General features: G+C 35.5%; 1 protein-coding gene across 1 annotated transcript in view; it reads left to right on the top strand.

Moving 5' to 3' along the window:
* Positions 1–25388, top strand: part of smyd3 (SET and MYND domain containing 3) — a 171380-nt gene that overhangs the window by 31292 nt on the left and 114700 nt on the right. The window contains exon 5 of the mRNA XM_016534912.1: positions 3108–3244. Coding sequence (XP_016390398.1) covers positions 3108–3244 — 137 coding nt within the window. The remainder of the gene's footprint in view (positions 1–3107; positions 3245–25388) is intronic.

Genomic DNA, 25388 nt, shown 5'->3' on the forward strand with positions numbered 1-25388 from the left:
TATATAATATTTTGTAAGTTGTAAATAAAACAAAGATTGTTGGAATATATTTTACAAGACAATACTATGTTAGTCTTAGTACTTCAAAATTTCACGTTTAATTTAATTGTTTGTGAAAGCAAGTGATTTTTTTAAAGTGTTGGTCTGTTGTGTACTAACCTTGATTTGTAAAGCTATAAAGGTGCTAAATAAGACCCAATAAAATCTTTAAAAAAAGAAACCTGAGCCAAATTTAATCCACTAATCAGGCATCACTCCTGACTTTCATACTCCAAAATAATTTCTGATCTGCACTGGTAATTTCATGTTACTTCAATTTAATAATACCAAGAAATTATAAGGATTTATGCCGATATTGTCCAAACCCCCACTTTTGAAAGTTGTCTTTCAGGCATCACAGAAATGGAAAATGTCCATTGTCGTTTCAAAAACCTGACTTTTTTCCTTTAAAAAAAAAAAAATGATATACGGAATAAATGGTTTGTTAATGGATGGCAGTAAAAAGCACTAACTTATCCTGTGAGGTTGAAAAATTAGATTTCCTATGATGGAAGGTGAATAAATGTCAGATCCTGGCAGGAGTTTATTGTACCATTATGAATTTTCCTTTCTTTCTTGGGTCGGACCCTCTGTAAAACCTGCCCCGTGGCCCCCGGCTTTTCAAAAGTAATTGCCTATTTTGTCACAAAGAGCCTTGGACTTCTTTTTGGCCCCACTCTTTTCTATTCAGTCATAAGTAATGTGCAGCCATTAAAGAGGTAATCCTGCTGATGGTCCTTATGGAAGCAGTCAGCACCCTATCTGAACTTGTGCTTTCTCATCACACTAACGGCCTTATGAGACGCCACTCGCTCTCACCTCAAAATCAAGGTCTCATCAGCTCATGTATTATTTCAGGAAATCCATCAGCTCCTCATTTTTGCGGCTGTGCTGATTTACGTCGAGATTCATATGTAGACCTGTTCCTTTAGACAAACAGAAGAACATTTGACTTGGTCGCTTTCCTTCATGTGTCTGAGTGATTTGAGCTGGTGGCCGACCAGTGTTTTTTTTTTCAGTGGCTGATATAGATTTTAATCCTTTTATGCTGTATTTTACAGTTTAACGGTAGCAAATGAGACATGCAGACTTGTAGAAATGAAAGGAATCATTCATCCAAAAATTGACCAAATAGGTTTTTACGTCTATTATAAGTGGTCGTGAGACATTAATGAGACATTAAATCATTACTTATTGTATGTTCCCATTTAAATTATGAATTTGCGTTTTCATTGCACGTTCTTTGGATTCTTTGATGAAAAGAAATGACAAGAATTAAAAGAACTGCATTTATTTGAAATAGAAATCTTTTGAAATAGAAAACATTTATAAGTCTATATTGTCACTTTTGATCAATTAAATCTATCCGTGCTGGATAAAAGTATTAATTTATTAATACTTAATTAATACCTAATTAAAAAAAAAAAAACTTAAACTTTTGAATAAAAAATGTATCCACCTCAAACAGACTTATATTTGTTTTATGTTCTTTTGGGAAGCTCTATTTGCATATAAATTTTCCATTCAGCATTTTTATGTGATATGCCAAAAAATGCATAAAAATAGATGTATGGAAACCCAGCTAAACACATCAAACCTGGCTTAACGTCTCGATGCTGCATTTATTCATTCCAGGGTGTTTCGCTTTAAAACACGGGCTCTGTCATCTCCTGTGATTGTCTCTGAAGAGCGCGAGCCCTCACGCGTCGCGCTGTGTGAAATACAAACTGAACAGAACATCTTAATGTGTTAAACAAGATAAATGGTGTATGCTTAATTTCATAAAGTGTGCGATTAATCGCGATTAACCCTTTCTCTGTGATTTATATAAATATATGTGATATATCTATGTATATCTGTGATTATTACATATATATTAGTTTTAGTAATTTTAGTACTTCATCTTTAACTGCTTTATTTCAGTTAATGATTCAGAATGAATGGTTTTTAGTAGTTTGATTTAATTAACAATGATAACACTGATTCCGACACACTTCAAACCCAGGAATACAGTGTTTTCTGAGTGTGTAGTACCATGTTTTTGAACATTTACAAATATAATACCATGTTTTTGAACATTTACAAATATAATACCATGTTTTTGAACATGAGATAATACCATGTCTGTTTGTTTTTTAGATATGTACCATGTCAGTACTGTTTTTAGACATACTGTATACTGTATCACTACAATGACTATGACTTTGAATACTATGTTTTTAGTCAAGTACCATGGTAATACCCTGTTTTTTCAGATATGTATCACAGTAATGCCACATTTTTGGGCATTTACCTGGGTCATGCTATGTTTTATAGATGGTAAAATGTTTGTTTGAATGTGTAATAGTACCTTGTTTGTATTGTTTTTTATACATATATCATGTTAATACTATTTCAATCATGACAACTCTCTGAAGATTTTAGCATGGTTATGGATATGACAATGTTAATGTGTTTGGTCTTGGCGGAATAGATCTGCTACGCTGCTGCTGTTGGTTATTGCTGTAGTTGTAGATTATTGCTGCTGCTGCAAGCAAGTACAGGAACTTGCTACTGCCAATGCATACGGCGATACGGTGCCGTGAGTATTTAAGACATACTGCTGCTGCACAAATAGCATATAAAATAACCCCTAGCCAGCAGATCTAGGTGGAGCTGGGGAAGGTGGGGGGTTTCAGAGAAACTCTGAAAGCGTGCTGCAGGAATCTCTAGTGAATGCCAGCCAGCCATATAAATGCTAGGCAGTAAGCTCATTGGCTGCATATGCAGCATGAACCAATCAGCTTGTGCCAAGTCGTTTAACTCTCTGAATATCATCAGTTACGTTAACAACCCGTCAGCCTGCGCCATCTAGAGTTTCATGACTGAACTATATATTTCATGTTATATCATGTTAATACTATATTTTGGTCACGTACTATGGTAATACTATGATTTAATCATTATATATCATTATAATATCATTATAACTCTATGCTTTTAGTATAGCATAATGCTTTTTTGAAAGAGAAGCAAAAACAAAACAAAAAGTTGTCAAATGTTGAAAGCGCTGTGTTCTGTGTGTGTAGATCTAGCAGACATGAGCGAGGAGAAGAAAGAGGGCCTGGGGCACCTCTGCACGACGCTGCAGGTTTATCTTGGTGAGGAGAACGGCGATCTGTCTCAGCTTCCGCCTGGCCTCGACCCCATCAGCCTCCTCGCCAGAGTAAGTGTCCTTTCATTCTCATCTCCGGCAGTCGGCAGGGGGCTGTCAGATCTCACGCAGCATTGTGAATGGTGTCAGCATGCCACGTCGAGCACCGCTCAGTTATCGTCCCATCCTCACATCACCTGCTGTAAACCCATGCTGCTATTTTTTTGTCTTTTCTCCTCCAAACGGAACAAGTTGTTCGTAGAAGCTAAATTAAGCCATTCTTGTTCAAGGTTGAATTTTATTTTAAGTTTCAGAAAATAGTCCTAAAAGATTCAGTGGAATCGAACCAGATCCAGAATCACTTCATTCCTGACAGTTTGCCTCCAAAAAGGCCCGTTCCATAATTTTCTGCCGTTTTCTTCGTGGACGCCTGAGGTGCATGCTAACGTACTAGTTTATTTACAGATGTGTCAGTGAGATCGCTTGTTTGGATTCCTGTGAGAGTAGATTTTATTTGCTTGTTTACCGACCATCACTCTGTACTGTAATTGTGAACACGTTGAGTGAAAGATGCGTTTCAGGGTGAACATGGTCATCTTCTCTTCAGGATTGCATGTAAACACAGAAGGGGTTGTGCGTCTGGCCCGGGACAAACAAATGCCTGTTGCATGTGAACACAAACACCTGTTTTATATGAGAGACAGCCAGCAGCCATCTTTCTCTTATAAAGCATCAGAGACCCAAATGTGGATCTGATGAGCATTTCTAATCCAACACTAAACACCACAGCAGGGCAAATCTCGGGTTGTGTAAAACACGCACAGATGCTCGAATTGAGATGCACTTTTGCATTTGTTGACCTCGATTTGCAAGTACTTTTGTTGGCGATCATACTTTAACATATTGTTTAGATCCCACAGTCATTGAAATCCTGGAAATATCAGTTATTAAATTGTGTTTTCCTGGAAAAGTCACTATTTCTTTTACCTACACAAAAGTGTGTTTGTGCTACTAATAGAGTATGTGATGAACAGTATATTCAGTTCCACTAGCATTTCATTGGAGTTTTTTCCTGATATTTGCAGCTTTAATGACTGAATTTGCTGTTATTTAACAAAAAAAATGTGGCTGTATTTGCTGCATTTTTGTGTTGTTTTGCAGTGAAAATCCTGATGTACTTGTGTAATTCATGTTAGTGACAGTAAGGCTACAATACAATTACCTTTTTTTTTTTTCCAGAAATAAATGTGAAAATAAGACAAAAATGCACAGTGCCACAAATAATGCAGAGTTTGCCTGATTTTGTGTTAAATTCTGCATTTGTAAAAAGTCCTGGAGGGACTTTATATTAGCCTGTAGCGAATCAGCTCATGGGGAAATATGAATAATTAATCATAACTAGTTATAATTAATTATAAATATTTAGATCCGCTGTAGATATTTACTTGACCTCTCAGGGTCAACTGTCTGTCAATTCTAAGAACGTTAATTTCCTGGTTAAGGGAAATAAAAAGGAGAGAAATAAGGAATGAAGTTATGGAACCATTCCTTATTTCTCTCCTTCTAAATATTCTAAATATAAAGATCTAAATATTTATAATTAATTATAACTAGTTGTGATTAATTATTCATATTTCCCCATGAGCTGATTCGCTACAGCCGACCAGAGGAGAATTGTTCTCCCGTACATTGGTTTGTTTTCTTCACTGTTTTCAAGGAGTTTTCCCTTTTTCCACTGTTTATCTTTGACTCTGTAAAGTTGCTTTTGCTGTTTTTAACAAAGTGCTGCAACAATTAACCTGCAGTGAAATAATTGAATTTGTTGTAGAATGACTGCGGAAAGTATTTAGACATTGAAACTGTATGAAAGTATTGCATTAGATGGAAAAACTGTGACATATGAGCTCAGATTTTGTTGCATTGTTAAAATATTATCAGAATTATTTGGGAAAAACTCTTTTGGGTCCAATGTATTGCTTTGCACTCAAATCATTACCTCTAGAATCCCTCAAGGAGAATTTCTTGATTTCTTGTGGTAAAATCTATGGAATTTAATGAGCGATTTATCAGTCTGTATCTCATGCAAGTAATTTATTGAATAGAGACTGAAGATTGAAAAGCATGTCAGAACTGAGTTGATGGATTGAGTTGTGACATTTTCTGTCAGACATATGAGGTAAAGAAACATCAGTATGGATGTGATGGAAAGGAAATGCACCGGGACTCGCATATGAATCTTGTTGCCATAATGTGAATATGTCTCTTATTCAGTAATCATCATTCTCAGCATCTCTGCTCTAGATTATGTCATGTAGACCTGCAGGTGGCAACAGGCTGATACGGGTCTGACCCAGATACAAGACCTGAACCGCTGCTCCACATAACACACCTCAAGGAAACGCCACAGTCACTAGCTAAAGAGATTAAGTTTACTGTTTGATTAGAACAGTCTTATACACTGCCATTCAAAAGTTTAGGATCAGTACGCTTTTTAATGTTTTTTTAAAAGTCTCTTATGCTCATCAAGGCTGCATTTTTTTCTTATCAGAAAATAAAGTAAAAACTGTAATATTGTGAAATATTATTACAATTTAATATAGCTTTTCTATTAGGGATGTAACGATTACCGTTTTGATGATAAATCATGATAAAATTCCCCACGGTTAGTATTACCGTTTCATCTTTTAATTATCATTAAAACCGTATTAGATTACTGCGATTTTAACAACTCGCGATAAATAAATACTGTCCAGCATAAAGCACAGTTTTAAGTAACAGTCTCACATGCGCACAGCACGCGGAGTAGTTTAGTTTTGACTGAAAACAGGGCGAAAAAGCTGGGAGGTTTTAAAAGAGTGCTAAGGGAATTATACAAATGAATATATAAATGTACCTCTGAAGGTTCTGACTGTCTTCACGGACAGAATTTACATGCCCTGCTATAAATTTTGACCGGTTGATGAAAAACAAGCTTATGTGGATTCTACACATCTCTAATATCGATTTATTATCAGTGCTGGAAACTGTTGTGCTTCTTAATATTTTTTTGAAACGGTGATACTTTTTTCAGTATTCCTTGATGAATAAAAAGTTAAAAAGAACAGGATTTATTCAAAATAAAAAAGTCTTTACTATCCCTTTTTATCAGTTTAACACATACTTGCTGAATAAAAGTATTAATTTCTTTAAAAAAAGAAAAAGAAAAAAACAATTACTTACCCCAAACTTTTGAAAGGTAGTGTATATTGTTACAAAAAAATTCTAAAAGATTTTAAAAATATGTCTATATATTTTTTGTTATTTTTATTATTTTAAATTTTTTAATTTTTATTGAACTAAATTAAAATGAGAAAGGTTTCTTTGTCAACTACATCAAAATAAAATAAATTCAAGTTTTTTTTAATTATGTATTTTTATTTATTTAATTTGATGAGAATGAAAATGAGGCTGTGAAGGCTAGACATACTGTACATTCAGTTTATGACGGAATGGTAAAACACACCTGTTGTGATTCTTTGGTAGGCAGAATCCATTAATGCAATTATTAGTGAATGAAACCCGAAGTATTTTATCCTTGAACACTTTACATGCATTACCTTTTATGATGGGTCATACTTGTTGATCTGGTAAACTTTTGTCTTTCCCTCTCACACATTCTCTCATTCTTCCACGCTTCATTAATGAGATGCAGTTAAATCCTGGATGAATATTTCAGTTTAGGTGTGGGTGGAAAACAAATGTGCAGACACAGGAAGAAGTGTGCTGGTTTTGACCCTGACTGCTGATAAATCTCTCTGTTCTGCATGAACTCCGCTCGTGAGAGTCGGCTCTTGGCCCGGCACTTCGTCTTTAACATTACAAACATGTTCAGCCGCGTTAAACCAACACCCTGCCCATCGCCGAATCAATTAATCAGCGTGAAAACAAGCATCCGTGGCCCAAAAATGATTTCCATTTCAAATCAGACCGATATACTGTGCCATTTGCTGAAACTAATTCCCTTATAATATTCAAAATGTATCCCTCGGGGGAATTTGGAATGTTTGTTGGCAGTGTAATTTATTTATTTATTCATATTAAACAGGAATTACCCACAAACTGGAGTAGGTAGGAGGCAAAGACTCCAATTACAATAATCAAACTGAGTGAGGGACGTGTCGGAACATGTGAATTTAGATTAAAATCCAGATCTGGAGGGACATTCATTCATGCCATTCACATTCCAGAACTGAAGTGATTGTAACTGAAGTTGTAAGAGAATGCTAAAGTTATTGTCCAGGGCTTTAGTGAATACAGTATTAGCTTCTGTTAACTTTTGCATATGTGTGTTATGAACTCAAAAGGGAGCTTTTTTGTGAAGCAAGTCTTTTATAGTCAGACTGAACAGTTCTGGTTTACTGAGCTGATGGGTTTTAAATATTCCTTAAGAAAGTGATTTGTGTCACAGCGATCTGTTAACGGCTTTATAGTGAGAACTAACTATAGTCCTATTTATCGCCGTTTTGTTGTCTGATTATTGATGCTTGCTCTTTAAGGCTAAGGATTTGAACAAAACCTTAACCATAAGTATTATACTTTGGCATGTCGCTTGTACGTAAATTGTATTTCAAATTATGCAGTGCTATTACAGAAAAAGGTGTGTAATAAATAATATTATTATATAAAAATGGGTTTTAAATAATGAAATGGGTGCTCTATTAAATGAAATGAAATGAAATGAAATGAAATGAAATTATTAAGTATTAAACTTTGACATTTAGGTTTTACATAAATCATATTTCAAATTATGCATTTTTTAAATGGTGTGTGCTGTTTATAGATTAAAAAATGTATGTTGTTATTATTATTATTATTATTTTAATATCAGGCATCTTAAAAAAGCTGCATCATTTAAAATGGGTTAAATTAATTTAAATAATGTAAAATGGGTTGCAGACTGAAGGCAAAATATTATAGAGAATGGATGGGCTCTTGTGACATCCAAAACATCCTAGCAACTGCATAGAAACACAAAAAATACCACCTTAGCAACCATATAGCAACACCCTGGCAACCACTCACAATACCCTCACATTGTGGCGATGACATTTTCATGGGCAAGCACCACTCTTTTTCTTCATAAAATGTAAAAATCTAGTTTTCTTTGACAACAGATGTGATATCATCTGCTACTCCGCATTGCCTTGTTTGCCCTTCATTCACAGCTGTTATATTAAGCATCATTCATATTTTATATGTCCTTTATCTTGTTTTATTTGTCTGTATTTTATAATGGCCTGTTGTGCAGTTGAGTTGTCTGAGAGGCCAAATCACAGGAATGCAATTGTATAAAGCCTGTGTACATCATAAAGGCATTTTTGCTTTTTCTGTAAAGCTGTATGTATTGTAAAAATCAGTATCCAAATGAACATGAATTGAATAGGGTTTAATAATTTAGTAGTACTTAAAATGAATGCCTTAGAATAATAAAGCTATTCTTTTTGTATGATTCATTTGTAAAAGTACTCTATAATTAGGTTTGGGAACCAAGAAACGCTTATTATTCCAAATGATGCTTCTGAATCTGTGTAGTATGACTCCCTAATGAATGAATTGAGACAGTTCATTTAGTGAATCAAACACCTATAACGACTCTTATAAATGACTCTTATGAACTGGTTCTTTTTAGTGAATCAAAAACATATAGTGTGACCAGATTTGTCTGACTTCTGAACAGATAACTCTCAACCGATTCTTTCTAGTGATTCAGAAACATAGATCAAGACCAATTTTGTTTGATTCCAAAACAAATTATTCTAAATCTTTTACTAAAAGGAAGAATTGGATCAGTGGAACTACTGACTGGTTGTTGGGTTGTTCAATGAGTAGTTAAAGACACACATTATGCATTGTATCAGCGGTAATTTATAAAAATGAATGAAATATGTTACTACATTTTGTGCATATTTAGTAGACCTATTGTTGCTTTATATATTATAGACCAGTGTTTCCCAACCTTTCTTTAGTCCTTTGGAAACTTTAACAAACTTGTGGCACCCTACAAAATTAATTTTGTCACAATATTTGAATTTCTAACTTCGATATGATAATTTGAAAAGTATAGATATTTGGTACAACAGGGAAGAACTGCAGAATATAATGTCATACAGATATTTTTAATATTATTAAAAAATGTTGTCCATCAATGGTGGCAATCAGTAGGCTAATTTCTAATGAAGAGACCAATTTATACTGAACGGTATACGAGAGAGCGGGATAATACAGGGCGTTGCACCACGTGAAAGTGAAACCTGAGCGGTGAACTAATTTTCGGCAGCCGAAATTTCAGTGCATCTCTAATTATTGGCGACATCAGAAATGGATATTATATAATAGATGCTTTTTTGAACATTTTGCAGATTTGCAAAAAATCTTCACCTTTCCTCCTCAGTTTCACCCTGAGAGTCATATATGGATTAAGAGCAAAGGAAAGATGATTTGTTAGATGACATCTCTCCTCTGTCAGTGCTCTACAGACGCTGTCATTGAACATATGTTTCATTTCTGACTTTAAAGGAGCAGAGGTCAGAGGTCACACTGACAGGGCTCTGGGTGGTCTGGCCCTGGCTCTTAAAAGAACCGCATTGTTACTGTCATCTTCTATGCTTTTTCATAGCACCCACCAGTGACTCCAAGGTAATGTCTGGATGTATGATTGTTTTCTGTCAGTCTGACTGTCGTTTCACTTCAGGCTCTTTAGCTTTAAGCTCCATTGTTGGACAAATGACCGAAGTCATGCTGAAAATCCATCTGTCTCTCAGTTTATTTCTTGTTAGATTAGTCTTGCAAAACATAAAGACAAAAACCTGGAAACCTTTATGATAACATGACAGATGGTTTATATACAGTTCTGAGTCTGCAGACAGAGACTAAACCATGAGTATCCCGAAAGTGTAATCATTACATTGCTGGGAACATTAAGGTCATGACAATATTAAGAGATTTACTACTGTTTCCATGGTCTATCATCCATCCATCCATCCATCGACTTCTGATACACATTAAAATCAACATTAAGACTGAATCACACAGACTGCACCAACAGGGGGCAGCGTGCTCTTAAATATATCTTATATATACAGTTTGCACATAAACAATTGCATATACCATTTGTTTTGTATGTTGGAACTCTTGGCCTTGAATGAAGGAACATAACTGCCTTTGTGTCGTCTGGCTATTGCTGGCACACTGAAGGTCCTGCTTCACAGTACACGGTGAATAGAGTAGTAAAGCCTCTTACTTTGACATGTAAAGTGTGTGTGTTGGTGTCTGCATGTGTCTATTTTTCACATGTACATTCTTTGCAAGTGCTTGTTCAGGAATTGTCCATTGGAGTGTGATTGTATGTGTTAATTGAGAGTTTGTGTGTTTGTGGGAGCCACAAGGATACCTGAAATTAGCTAGCTACATTAGGACCAGCCAACAGTTCCCTTGAGGAAAACAGCTTAATAGACAAACTAAATTATGTATAAATGCTTAAAGGTTTGTCCTAAAGGAGTAGTTCGCCCAAAATAATGACAATTTACTCACCCTTAGGCCAACCAAGATGCAGATCAGTTTGTTTTTTCATCAGAACAGATTTGGAGAAATGTAGCATTATCACTTGCTCACCAATGGATCCTCTGCAGTGAATGGGTGCCGTCAGAATGAGAGTCCAAACAGCTGATAAAGACATCACAATAATCCACAGGTAATCGACATGGCTCTAGACAATCAGTTAATGTCTTATGAAGTGAAAAGTTGAGTGTTTGTAAGAAACAAATGCATCAAGGCGTTTTAATTTAAAATAGTTTTTTTTCCTTGCCAAAATACGAGTTCATAATCCGTATCCACTTCCTCTGGTGAAAAAGTCCTTCCTGTTTTGGACTGTTTTCACTTCTAAACAGTGCTTGATCTGTGCATATTTCTCTCCTGATTCAGACAAGATGACTTATTCACTGGAGAAAGCAATATTATGGATGGATATTTTTGCTGAAAGCAACGGTTTGAGGTTAAAAATGTCTTAATGATGAATTTGTTGCACTCAACTTTTCACTTCACAAGATGTTAATTGATGGACTGGAGTGGTGTGGATTACTTGTGGATTATTGTGATGTTTTTATCAGCTGTTTGGACTCTCATTCTGACGGCACCCATTCACTGCAGAGGATCCATTGGTGAGCAAGTGATGTAATGCTGAATTTCTCCAACTTTGTTCTGATGAAGAAACTCATTTACATCTTGGATGGCCTGAGGGTGAGGCAATTTTCAGCAAATTTTCATTTGTGGGTGAACTATTCTTTTAAGGTTAGGTTGAGGAGACAGAAAATAGCATTAGCTCAGAATAAAACAGTAGAAGTCAATGGAAAGTCCACATCACGATAGGAAAACAAATGTATGCATGTGTGTGATGGGCTTCAGTCTGGAGGAGGATGTGGGTTATTGGAAGGAGAGCCAGTAAAATGCCCCATTACTATTCTGAGCACTGTGTGTGTGTGTGTGTGTGTGTGTGCATCAGTGCCTTTCAAGGAGGCTGACACGCCTGGTAATGCGAAACACATTTTAAAATGGGATATTCAAAAACTGTCCAACTGTTCCTCCTATATAATCTCAGATTATGGATCCTGGACTTTATTGCAAATATTTACCATCAACAAATTGTGGCCAAGTGCATCGATTTTAATTTGCCATGAAAACTGGTGCATTTTTGTTTACATCAACAGCACCATATAACATTAACAAAAGGGCAAAGATCGACAATCATATCCAAAAGTATCTTTCTCTAATGTACTCGAAGTCAGTCTGAGTTACATTTACAGCTTCCTTTTCCACCCTATACTCAATCAGCTGCTGTATCCCGCTGATATGGAGCAATAAGCAGCAGTTATTGAGCTATGACAGAGTTTAATTGTGTCCTCCTGCAGCAGACACACTCTACAGGCTCTACAGATGCATCACCTCTCTGAGACGCCCACTCTATTCCTCATCCTGACCAGACCGTAACCCTGCAATACACACCACAGAGGTATTGTGCTGCATCTCCAACAATCACCTTCTTCCCACTGCAGGGAAAGATAGAAATGGAGAGAGACAAACATTCATTCACGTGCAAGACAGTCTTCCGAGACCCTTGGGAATGGTGCACAAGCCTTAAAGGCAATATGAATTCAGAATTTACTTTGCAAATAAATGTGCCAGGTCTTATTGTGCATGATTTTCTTTTTTTTTTTGATGCTATTGTTGCTTTTGTAGCTTACCTTGCTTTTTAAATGCCTTATATATTTTTTGATCCATATTGTTTTTAGATATATATGCCAGGCTGATAAGTTAATATAGCATACATTTTATTTGCTATTATTAAATGGTATTTAATGTATCTTAGATATCGGTATTGGCTATATTGAAAACACTTGGAGATTTGTCATATTATGGAAGTTTAAATGGTTGCTAAATTCCATTTCATGTCTTTAAAGTCTTTTTCTTACTTTTTAGATTTTTTTTTTTAACTTATGTATTCAGTAAATAACACAGTTGGTTGATGTTCAGACCCAGATTTAAACTAACCACTAAGATTTTTGTCACAATGTAGATGTTTTTGTAACACATTAGAATAAGATTCTATTTGTTAAAATTAGTTCATGCAGTTAATTAATGCAATGAACAATTGTTTGCAGGTTTTATTGTTCTGTGTTAAAGTTCTGCATGTAATACATTTTTAGCATTTCAAGTTGTATTAATAAACATTAATGTATTTTGAACGGACATAAAAAAAAGACAATGAAAAATATTTACACAAACGTTTTCAAAAGTGTGAGGTCAGTATTTTGTATGATTTTTTTTTTATAAGAAGTCTTTTATGCTCACCAAGGCAGCATTTATTTGATCAAAAATTCAATAGAAACTGTAATATTTTTAAATATTATTACAATTCAACATAACTGTATTCTATTGTAATATACTTTAAAATTTAATTTATTCCTGTGATGCAAAGCTTAATTTTCATCAGCCTTTACTCCAGTCTTCAGTGTCACACAAACATTTCTTCTTATTATTATATATGTGTTTATATACACTCACTGGCCACTTTATTAGGTACAGCTTGCTAGTACCGGGATGTCACACAAACATTTCTTCTTATTATTATATATGTGTTTATATACTGTATATATATAACAGATTTATTTGAAATATAAATCTTTTATAGTATTATAATGTATTTAGTCACTTTTGATCAATTTAATGGGTAGGTGTGTGTACACATGTGTATGCATATGTGTGGGCATACATATATATTGTATTGTATTAATTTTTTATATTTTTTTTATTAATTTTTTTTTTTTTTATGGGATATGTGAATGTGTAGTATTATTTGTTAGGATGTATTTTCTATGCCAGTGTCAAAGATGAATTTCTGTTCAGGAAATCTGGACAGACAATAAAGTTAAACTAAACTAAACTAAAGCATCCTTACTCAATAAAAGTGAAAATTTCTTTAAAACAAATGTGTTACTGACTCCAGACTTTTGAACAGTTGTTTATAAAGTAACATTTAGGATTTAATCACTGTAAATCACTGTAAAAGTGATGTTCATTGTTAGTTCATGATACCTAATGCGTTAACTCAGAATTGAACCTTATTGTAAAGTGTTACCGATATTTGACTATCATAGATGGATGATGTTTTGTTTTGTTCTGTTCAGCTCTTTCTCTGTAGCACAGCAGCTTTGTTCCTGAGAGCACAGGGAGAGTATTGATGAATGTGTGCCGTGTGTTGCTGAAAGCAAAGCAAACACTAATGGATGAGCTGTCCTGTCTGGTGTACTCGAATGTCACTCTAAGATGACTGGTGGTTCCCGCGTGGTCTTCAGGGCATCTCTCAATCTGTTCAACATCTGGACACCACTATGAGTTTTGGAAGTATTTTTGACTTGCCTTGGTTTGAAATCGATCAGTTCACCTTAATACTTTATCCAAAATGTCTTTTTTTGTGTGTCACAGGAGAAAGAAAGGTTTGGAATGACATGAGGGTGAGCAAATAATGACAGAATCTTTGTTTTTGGGTGAACTGTCCCTTTAAGAAAAATCTTATTTCAAATGTAAAGGCAAGTGGATATCATCATTTCATTCTCCCATGTGTTCTCTCTAAGGACCCCCGGAAACATTTAATTTTCACTTTAAGTGTTGATCGTCTCCGCTATCCATTGAGATTGCCAGACACATTACATGATCTCAATTAAAATTCAGAGTCAGGACCGATCGATCATACGCACACATGAGCTTCTATAGTACATGTTCCTGCCTGCCAACTTGCTCCAAATGAAGTAAAGCGAGATTTTCATTACACTCGTACCTCAGCACTGTAATCACGCCTTTTAATATCTCTTGTCCTTGCCCTCCAATGACACACACCGATTACAGTCTCTTTTTCCATAATCCTAGACAGACACATTCTCAGACACATCTCGTCTTTATGGACCCCCACTGTGCTTCTGTTACTGTGTAGCTGTTTCACACCGCATTTCCTTCTCTCTCACCCTCGACTCTACCCGTAATAAGATGATTAGTGATTTATGGTCGCCTTGCTTTGTTTGCTCGATTTTGACGCTTCGGGCTGAGGGAGTTGAGCTTTTTTGGCAGCATTCTGAGTTTGTAATTAATTATCTTTTGATGTTTTTCCTTTGTAACGAGCCATTACTTTAATGTGCTGAAGTGAGAGTGGAGTGTGTATTTAATGACTGCATAGCTGTTGCTTTATACAGCATCTCCTCTTAATTTGGAGCATCTGAAGCTCGTTTAAGTGGCTATACAGTGTGTAAATGTGTTTGTTCAGAGCCGGTCTTAGCGAGACTAATAGTGGTCAGTTATTGTGGTTTCATTCTGCTTTGTGTTTTAGACTGTATTATCTATCTATCTATCTATCGGTCTGTCTATCTGTCTATCGATCTATCTGTCTATCGGTCTATCGGTCTATCTGTCTGTTGATCTATCTGTCTATCGGTCTATCGGTCTATCGGTCGGTCTATCTGTCTGTCTGTCGGTCTGTCGGTCTATCGGTCTATCGGTCTATCTGTCTATCTGTCTGTCGGTCTGTCGGTCTGTCGGTCTATCTGTCTATCTGTCTATCGTTCTATCGGTCTATCTGTCTATCTATCTATCTATCTATCTATTATCTGTCTGTCTGTCTGTTGTTGAAATGTTTCGGGTAAGTAAGATTTAAAAAAATAAACTTTTATTCAACAAGGATCTATTACATTTATCTAAAGGGACTGTAAAGACATTTATAATGTTACAATAGGTTTTCATTTAAAATAAATGCTATTCTTTTGAACTTTTGTTTAATCAAAAATCCTGATTTAAAAAATCAGCACGTATTCCACAAAAATGCACAACTGTTTTCAACATTGGGAATAAGGAATATTTCTTAAGCATCAAATCAGCATATTAGAATGATTTTTGAAGGATCGTATGGTCACATGATTTAAAGGGGGATGATTCTTTTCTATACGCACTGTATTTAATACTTCAATTATAATTTTAAATGTAATCTTTAGCAAATCTCAGAATGAATATCCATCTGTCATACTGTACATTATAATGTTGTGATGCCACTTTTAGCATTTTTAGTTAGTGTATTATTTTGTTTTATTTAAAGTTCAGAATTGTACTGTTAGCCTTTTTGTTGTTAATCGGCCACAGTTTTAATATGTATCTGTCCATCTATCAATCCATCTGTAGAGTAGACTAAAGCTGCAATTCATTAACAGTAAAATACATCAACGATGAAAAAAAATTACACACTTTACCTTTAAATTCTCGTTTTCTCTTTCTTTCTCTCCTCGTTGTTCTTTTCTTATTTTAATTGTTTATTATCATTGGTTTCCAGTCTTAACTAACTGCTACATGCAGTGGAGTTTTGGTTTGTTCCCACAGTAGACAGCACAGCTTAGACATACAAAATAATACAATACGAACAGCAACTATTTAATAGAGTGAAACCGCAGGATAAGATTAATTTCATCTCTTTGAAAAAATTTTCTGGCAATATTCCACAAGGCGTAATTGAGATCAAAATACTCAAGTGTTGATGTATGATAAAAATGTAGTTGATTTTGAGTGGGATGTTAGATTAGGCTTTTATTTTAATATGTACTCCAGCCTAGTTCTTCCATAATAAGCACTCAGCACTCAGTGTTTGTTTGTGCACATCTATGCCATGTCTAGGGTGTGTGTTTGCTTGCGTCAGTGACCTGTCTGTAGTGCCCTGTGTTTGACGTGCCCATAGCGCTGTGACAGATGCCAGCTGTGTGTCTGAGGAGGAGCTGAACACTGGCCAGCTGTTACTGTCAGATCCAGCCCCGCTCACAACCTTAACCCGACTGAGACAGACAGTGAGAACGCCACACTATTCTGTAGATGCAGTATAGAATATATGAGTTAATGTAACTTGTGGGACAGCGCTATTATTAGTCATAATTTTGCCTCTTTGCAAAGGTTTCAGACAGACTCTTTATTATCAGGTCTATCTATCCATCCATCCATCCATCCGTCCGTCGTTTTATCTATCTATCATTCTGTCTATCTAGCTGTCAAATGTAACTTAAAATTTAATATATAAATATACTGCTATTCATAACTCGCAAAAAAAAACTTTCAAATGTATTGTAGCTGTGATATCACATACTGTACTTATGGACTTTGCCAGAGAGGTCCGTCCATATTCATAATTATATGCAACTTCATCATAATTGGTGCATTCAGTTTTTATGACAGTTGCTCATACAACAGCAGCATGTAATTGCTCCATCAAACTAATTTTAAACAGAAGTCATGTTATTTTCTTTGTTAAAGACTGTAAGATGGCAATTTCCTCTTTCTGTTTTTTTTTCTGTGCATGTGCATGTGATGAATTAAATATTAGATTATAATTACGAATAAATTAATAAATAAATAAATCAAGAATGAATGAATAATATTTCTCAAAATGTAAATATATCATTTTAATTCAATGTAGTAGCAAGCACTGTAATAGGCCTAATTATAGTTGTTTTAAAAATAAACTATATTTTTAAGGGAACTTTTTGTTTTACTTATCTTGTTTTGTTACATCCTGGGAACAAGAAATGAGGTGATAGGCAGTGATGTAACTCTGCTCAGTGGTTACAGGTGTCTGAAGGGTATCACATCAGCAGGAATGAAATAAACAGAGCTTAATGGGGATGATAATGATGTGATAGATCTAAGATTTCAGACGGGTTTAGAATGAGCGTGTGTATGTATATATCCCATAAGAGCTGAAAGAGCGGTATTTATTGAACTGTATGGTGCAGTTGCACTCTGGAGAAGCAGTGCTGCTTTATAACCGTGATTGTGCGGCATGGAGCTAAAATCTCAGAGGTGTTTTTAGGGTTGAATTTATGACCTGGTATGAAATGCACTGACTGAGATTTTTCTTCATATGCAACAAATTTCTCTGATATTTTAGAAACAGTTTTTTTTTTTTTTTTTTAATTTTTAAATTTTTTTTTTTGTATTTTGTTTGTGTGTGTGTTTTGTTAGGCTTTTTTATGCTTTGTAAAAATATGCCATTGAAATAACATGGTTTTGTATAAGTACCATGGTATATATTACAGTGCTATATTTGGTCGTAGTATCAGAAAACTATTATCACTGCATATTAGAAACTAAATTACAGCACTTTTACAAATGACCAGACCTTTACCATGCAGTGTTCTGCATATATTGTTTGTAATGTATTCAAATTATTTATAACTTCTGACATGCATTACCTACAAGCATTCACAGCCACAGCCAGACTGTTACCATAGAAACCAGCTCTTTATATGGCAACGTCTCTCCCTCTCTCTCTCTTTCTCATTTTCAGCACCTGTTAAAGGACTTGTGAATCGCCCATTGTTGTTTGTAGGTTACAGTAGGGCAGATTTATTTGTATGTCTTTCTTTGTTTTATTACAAACATTTGTGCACAATTTGTGGCTGCATGACTTTGGTGCTGAATAGATTTACAATCATGATACCAAATATCCATAGATTCCATTTAATGCGAGTTCTGTTATTCTTTCAACTAATTTCTGTTTATATTTATAAAAAGAAATGCACCATTTCACATAAAATACTGGAATATGCCAGATTAATATGCAGAGACTACTATAAGTGTAAACACTGCTCTCTTTCAATATAACATAAGTGAAATTAGGAGGTACAACAAAAATCAGTTTTTGATTAGATTGAGGAAAAACCCATCATAGTGCTGAGCATTAATTTCCCATCTAACGCTGGACTGCAACAGAAATGCCATTGGTTACATGTTAATAAGCTTAACGACAGGCTTAGCTTAATAACTTTAATGCTATTGTTCAGGCTGTGTTGCATAATTTTTTTAAGGACAATATAAGATCCTATTTGTTTAATTAACTGAGCATTTGTGTAGTTTATGTCTGCTGAAATGAAGCGCCAATTTACTCTCTCTCCCTCTTTCCCTGCAGTTTGTGAAATTTTCCAAGACTGTATCTTTCATGGAAATTAGTTTTAGCTGCCTGTGATAATCAACGTTTCTTTCTTTGCATTTAATTGTAATTACTGTGCAGTGGTAGTGCATTCATGATCAGTATGCCACATTAAAGTAGCTTCATTTATACTCGCCTCCAGACTGAAGACTGAAGATTTTACTGATGAATTCATTCAGTTAGCTGACTTCTGTGTACTGTATAGAAATGTATATATGGTTCACCAAAGTTTGTTTGTTTGTTTGTTGCTATTTAGCATCTCTTGTTCTCTTTGGACCTTTTTTATTATTCAAACGGCCCTCCGTTGAGAGCAACATCTCAGAGGTGTTTCATATTTTGGCAAATGCGTCTCCTTTAATATTGGCCTGTGGAGAATTTCAGTGCTTAATTGAAAGATATTAGCAATGAAAACAATCAGATGCTCGTAACTTTCCCAGCTCTAAAGACTTTAGTTGCTTATCTGTTTATTAATATCTGTAACATATTGGCACTATGCCTCAATTAACCTTCAAATTTTTCCATAAGTCTCAAATGAGGGTAAAAATATGAAAGAAATTTAGCAGAACTCTGCAGTACTCAATACTTCATTTTAAAATCCTGGATATGTATCTATTATGTTGTATAGAACTATATCTTTCTTACTTCGTTTTTCTAAGCAGCCCCATTTTCCAAAGTGGGCTGGGTGATATAAGCAAAACATTATTTAAAAAAATATATTTCAAAATATTTTCAAGTTTTTATGGAAAACTGAAATGTATTTTTGACTTAAAATAAGGTATTTAGTAAAGATAGGCCTATCACATATTTAAAGAATTGTTGTACATTGTAGGAAACAAATGTAAATAGTTTAAAGGGGTCATATGATGCTATTTTAAAGATCATTATTTTGTGTATTTGGTGTAACAGAATATGTTGACATGCTTTAATGTTCAAAAAACACATTATTTTTCAAATACTGTACATTATTGTAGGTCCTCTATGCCCCGCCTCTCTCAAACACGTAGTTTTCAACAAAGCCCCCTCCTTTGACAAGCGCAGTCTGCTCTGATTGGCCAGCTGACCCAGTGCATTGTGATTGGCCGAACACCACAAGCACGAGTCGGAAATGTAACGCCCCTTACCATAATCGCGAGCTTCAGCTTTCAAAGTAAATATCAAGACAGTTAATAATGTCCTTAGTTTTACCATCAGTAAAAAAAAAACTAAACTCCGAAAGGGCAACAGAGTCAACAGACTCACAACAGACACAGTGATGATGCAGTACACAAGCTGTGGTTAAGACAGCTGACGTGCTATGATTTCTGACAGGCAGTTCACTTTAAAATGATATTTCATCTGCATGGTGTCATTTATTTCAAACAGAAAACGAGGTGAAAAGACAGCTCGGTATATCACCCACATGTAGTTGAAAGGTGCAAAAAGCATGATTTTCTCAGAACAAGTATAAATAATTTCTGTTTCATTTTGAGTGTTAAAGCTGCATTAAGACTTATGTTAGTTGCTAGAGTTAAAAAAGTCTTTGAACTTGGTAAATTTATGTTCAAGGATATATTTCTTGAACAATTTCCAGTACAAGACTAAGAATAAAAACCTCCTGTCAGACCACAGCCAGGATGCTTGAACGGAAAACTGAAGAATGCTAAACTCCCACAACTGGGAAATCAGCTTTTGGCTTAAATTTACTCAAAGATCCATCATGTAACACAACAAGTTGGATCTTCATGTCTGTAGCAGTGGACCACCACAAAACCTGCACTGGTTAAACTCTCTCATACAGTTATAAATAATGAAAGCTTGCAGTGTTTCATAATGATTTATCTGACAAACCCAGTAACGAATTTTAAAAACAGAAAAGTTTCCACATTTTCACTTTCACGTGCAGATCTTTGCTCTCTATTCCTTGTATAAAGCTGTTCAGTCATGACATCAACTTAGAGGACAATTTGGTAGACTGATGTTTAATAGTGTTTTTTAGCACATAATGGTTTCATAATTCACATGTGAGATATAACTGATTGTAATTTATGTTGTAGAACAACGCATGAAAGTCACTTCAAGTAATGTTCACCACAGACCTTATTTTACGCCAATATCCAAAACCGTTATTCCAGTAGGAGCACGTGACTCAAAAATGCAAATTCTCTTCCAGAATTTAGGACTACAAACTGAACAGCTTTGTTGCACCAAATATATGCATTTCCTGTTAGTTTCTGCCATCTGTTTTTCCCGGCTTGATAAAGGGCAGGTATGGCTTTCTGTCACGTTTCTCCTCTATAGCAGAAAATCAATAACCTTTGATTCCAATCAATGTTTCATGAAGATTTTCTTTCATTGCTCGTACTAATTGTATGTATGTGAGTGATACCGAGTGAGATGCTGCTTTGAGTTTTCTCAAAGGGCTTCTTCTTTTTGCACAATTTATGGCAGTTCTCCTTCTTAATGGACTTGGAGAGAAAGTAGGAGACAGAATGATCATGAATATGGCCTCCACCTGTTTAGGTCACTTTTTGAGACCAAAACCCTGATTATTAAAGTCTGAACCTCTCTCATTTTATTTCATCAAGCTTGAAAAGGACATAAAAGCAATTCAAACGTACCATACACGTTATATAATAGCTGTGCGTGAAGAGGAACAGAATGAAGCCATTATTCACAAATAATCATCCCCTCTCTCCAGTTTCACATTCAAACTTGGCATATGATGTTTACTCACAATAGATGTGAGAAACAGTGTAATGATGTGCTAAATTTTATTATATGTGTGTGCAAATGAAATCTAAGCACCTGAGAGGAACGATTAGCAGTAAATAGCAACTCATTGTCACATTATTGCACATACTGTTATGCAGTTATATCACTGCATTGTAAAAACGGCCGGTAAAGTGTCATAGAAGCATGTTCTAATTAAGATTTTACACTGGCATTGATCCATAAATGACACTAGAGACACATTGTTAGTTGTGATAGGACAGATGGAATAATCACTGGATTTAGCAGAATAGCTTTTCTCATCAGAAGTCCTCTCGAAAGACAGCTCTGTACTTGAATGCTAAGATCCAAACCAGACAGCAATAAATCATTAGCCACAAATGTCCAAAAAAAACCTCCTGACAGCATCTGTTTGCAAGGCTACGGTTTAGATAGAACTGGGCCAGGAGCTCTGGGGATCTTCCTGTCTCAATCGCGCACACAAGCTTCGGTTTTTCTTATGAGGTTGCTCTCATTCTCATCGCATTTCGTCCTCTTCCAGGGGCAATAACAGGCTAATTCTGGAGTTTCTTCATCCTGAGATAATTCCGAGGCTGTTATCCTCCCCACCTTTTTCCATCCTGTTGTTCCGGCACTCCTGCTGAGGGCTCTTAAGATGCTTTGAGGACGTCTAGAAAACCTCGCTGCGCCGGAGTTGCCTTTGGGCCACCACCAACATCTCGAACCAGTAAAAACCCAGGAGACGAACGTCTTAACATTTTAACGAACATCTTGATTTATATATATCTACCAGACTTAGCAGATGCAAATTTTAATAGTACATTTCTCGCTTTCTCAAGTTCACTTTTCATTGAAGTCTGCATGGGTTATTTCAGGTGAAGTTTAAGTGCCTGTTTATGATAAAACAAAAGTTATTTTATTAGGTAATAGAACACAATTTTGAAAAGCCTCACTAGAAAACCTATTGTCCTGTATGTTATAAAGGCATAAGTATCTACACAGGCAGCTACCTTGTAAGACAGTCCAAATTGAAATCCAAATTGACAATTATTATTTGTTTATGGAAATTGCTGTGTTTATTATTAACTACTTATTTGTTCACATTGCACCAATCAGTAAACATCAATTATCCAATCGAGCCAATCAATTCCTGATGGACTAAAATTGGGTCCTGTTTTCTTCGGATGACAATAAGGAAGAAAAGTCAGTCGCAGTTTTCTATTCATGGCAACATTAACTGAAATGTAAACTACATGAGAAGTTCACTGCAGTTACATGGTGACTTTTCTGCAAAATTATGCAGCCAAAAAATATCTTATTGTCCTATTGTCTGTTGTCAATAGTGTAGCCATTTTTGAAGCACAGCTCACAAAGAAGCGGCTTTCAGATCAGCTTTCTGTTGGTCAGCATAGCGAATCCATGTGACCAATTTGAACCCATTGCAAAATCTGCATGGGGAAATCTTTCACCCATGAGAAATTCATGATTGCATGGATACATTTTGAAATGACTGGCTTTCGCTTGTGTAAATTCATCGAACAACGGAAAATGTGACTGTACCTTAATGTTCACAGCCATTTACCGTAGTCTGATGTTAGCAAGGTAACGACTTTATATAGAAATATTGGGTGCACCCTACTTAAACCAGTCTAAACTGCGTTGTTGGTCTTTGCAAGTTTAAGCTGGTCTTAGCTGGTTTACGTTGGTCTCTCAGTCTGGCCAAGTTGGTGTTTAGCTGGGTGGCCAGCTGGTTTCCCAAGCTAACCAGGTGAAAAATGCCCAAAACCCATCTAAAATCAGTGAGCCAACCACCTAAGACTGGTTTTGGATTTTTATTTATTTTTTAAGCAGGGAAATACTGTAAAAAAAAATAAAAAAAATGCTGTATAGACAGTTTTTACTTAAACAATTGTTTGTAAATTTATAAATGTCACAATTAATTAAACAGCAAGTAAAATTTGACATTTTGAAGTGGAAAGACTAAAATAATGTTTTCTTGTAAAAGATAGTCCAGTAATTGTATTTACAATTTTTTTTAAACAGTGCAGGGCATTTAATTAGATGGACATTCATATTGATATTTTTGCTACAGTATAACATTTATTTATATTCAACATTTCCCTTGACTCAACCCCATCCTATATGAGTAAGTTTGTTGCAATGAATTTTGAGATACATGCAGTTAAGGCTGGGCGGTATATCGCGTTTGTAAGATATATCGATATGTTTTTAATAGGCGATATGGCATGAGGCAATACCGCCTATATCGATATACAGTAGTTTGATACGAGCGCATCTGAATAATAGCAGAGGACATAGTGAGCTGCTGCGGAGAAAGTGCATAATCCCAAGATATAGTTAACACGTATAACGGCTCGCCCCGTCAGATGTTCTGACAGACACACATGCTGACAGAGATGATACCTGCACTGTTTAACTTCACAGACTTCAGTGAACGAGCGCAATAGAATAAGAGCGCAATAATTTTGTCATATGTAGAATTTTAAACCTACAAGTAAGTGTATTTTATGATAGCAGATAGCAGTAATGGGGTAATCAAAAATAAAATGCAATTAGTCTGTGCTCTTGTGTTTATTTACTTTCATTTTTAGTTTAGTGAATTGAACTGATGCCTTAAAAAGCATTATTTTTGTTTTTAGATTGTAATGTTACAATGTTAGAATGTGATTTTAGTCCCTTTTATGCATATAATGGATAGCATAGCCTACTTTCACTATATTTGTTTTTATTGCCTTTAATATAAACATCATTTTATTGGACAAAATTGGGCAGGATATTATATATATATATATATATATAGAGAGAGAGAGAGAGAGAGAGCAGGATATTATATATAGAAAAAATCCAAATAGAAAATGTAGAGAATATTGAGATATATATACCGTATATTGCATTTCAGCCAAAAATACCAAGATATGAGTTTTTGGCCATATCGCCCAGCTCTACATGCAGTGTTGCATTTGATTTTGGTCCAAACAAGGCATCTTAAAAGCAGTGTTTTAGTTTGGAGTGAATGCATGATGCCTTAAAATTCTGTCTAGGTTGGCAGCTCACTAAGTTTGGGAACAGAGCAAAGTGTTCTGCTTGTGTTGGTTAATATGGAGTGTGTCGTATGGATCATCTCTCTTCAGAGCTGGTCTGCTTGTGTACTGTTGTATGTCGATGGCGCTCGTGTTTGGTTGGGTATTTGGATAGGATTCATGCTTAAATTGGCCTCCATCCCGGCGTCTCACACGCACATGCATTCACGCACCGGTGCTCTCTTTGGCCGGACCGAGCGTCTCTGGAACAGAGATGTCACGGCATTGAGTGTTCTGCCATGGTATCTAGGGCCGTTCTGAGGGTGTGGAGGAATTCTGGTGCTCTGCCCGGACCTACAGAGAAACAAGCAGGAGAGATGAGCCGAGGGAACATGGCATTTACAGAATTATACTTGACTCTTTTGTTTGCCAGCATGTTGGTGGCCACAATCATTGGCTCAGGCTTAAAGAACGCTGCCAAATTGTGGAAAACCTGGAATAACATGGCAAACTTGAGGATATTGCTTGTCTGAGTGTCATGAAATAGGATTGTTTTTGTGGAGTGTTGAGATCTAGCTTATTTGAGATGCAAAACAGTCAGATGGTGTACACGAAAGGGCTAATTCTCTCTCGCTTTCTCACAATTATATATGTGCTCACATTAGGGATGTTAATTTCGGTTATTTTTCCTATAACCGACAACCGACACTCGTTACCCGATTGTTAACCGTTAACCGACAAGATTATTTAAATTAGAATTGAATTAAATTAGAAAGGATAAGTGTCTGTGACCCGTTAAAAAATACTAACATTTGTTTTCCAGGGATTCTCAAGTGATTGCGCCGGCGCCGCATGCGCACACACAATTAAGCATTGCTACCTTGACAATGCAGCCTGTTCATTATCATAATAAAATACAGTCAGT

Source organism: Sinocyclocheilus rhinocerous, unplaced genomic scaffold (genome assembly GCF_001515625.1).
Source record: "Sinocyclocheilus rhinocerous isolate Xijiao unplaced genomic scaffold, SAMN03320098_v1.1 scaffold1004, whole genome shotgun sequence".
In the NCBI taxonomy this organism is placed as follows: Eukaryota; Metazoa; Chordata; class Actinopteri; order Cypriniformes; family Cyprinidae; genus Sinocyclocheilus; species Sinocyclocheilus rhinocerous.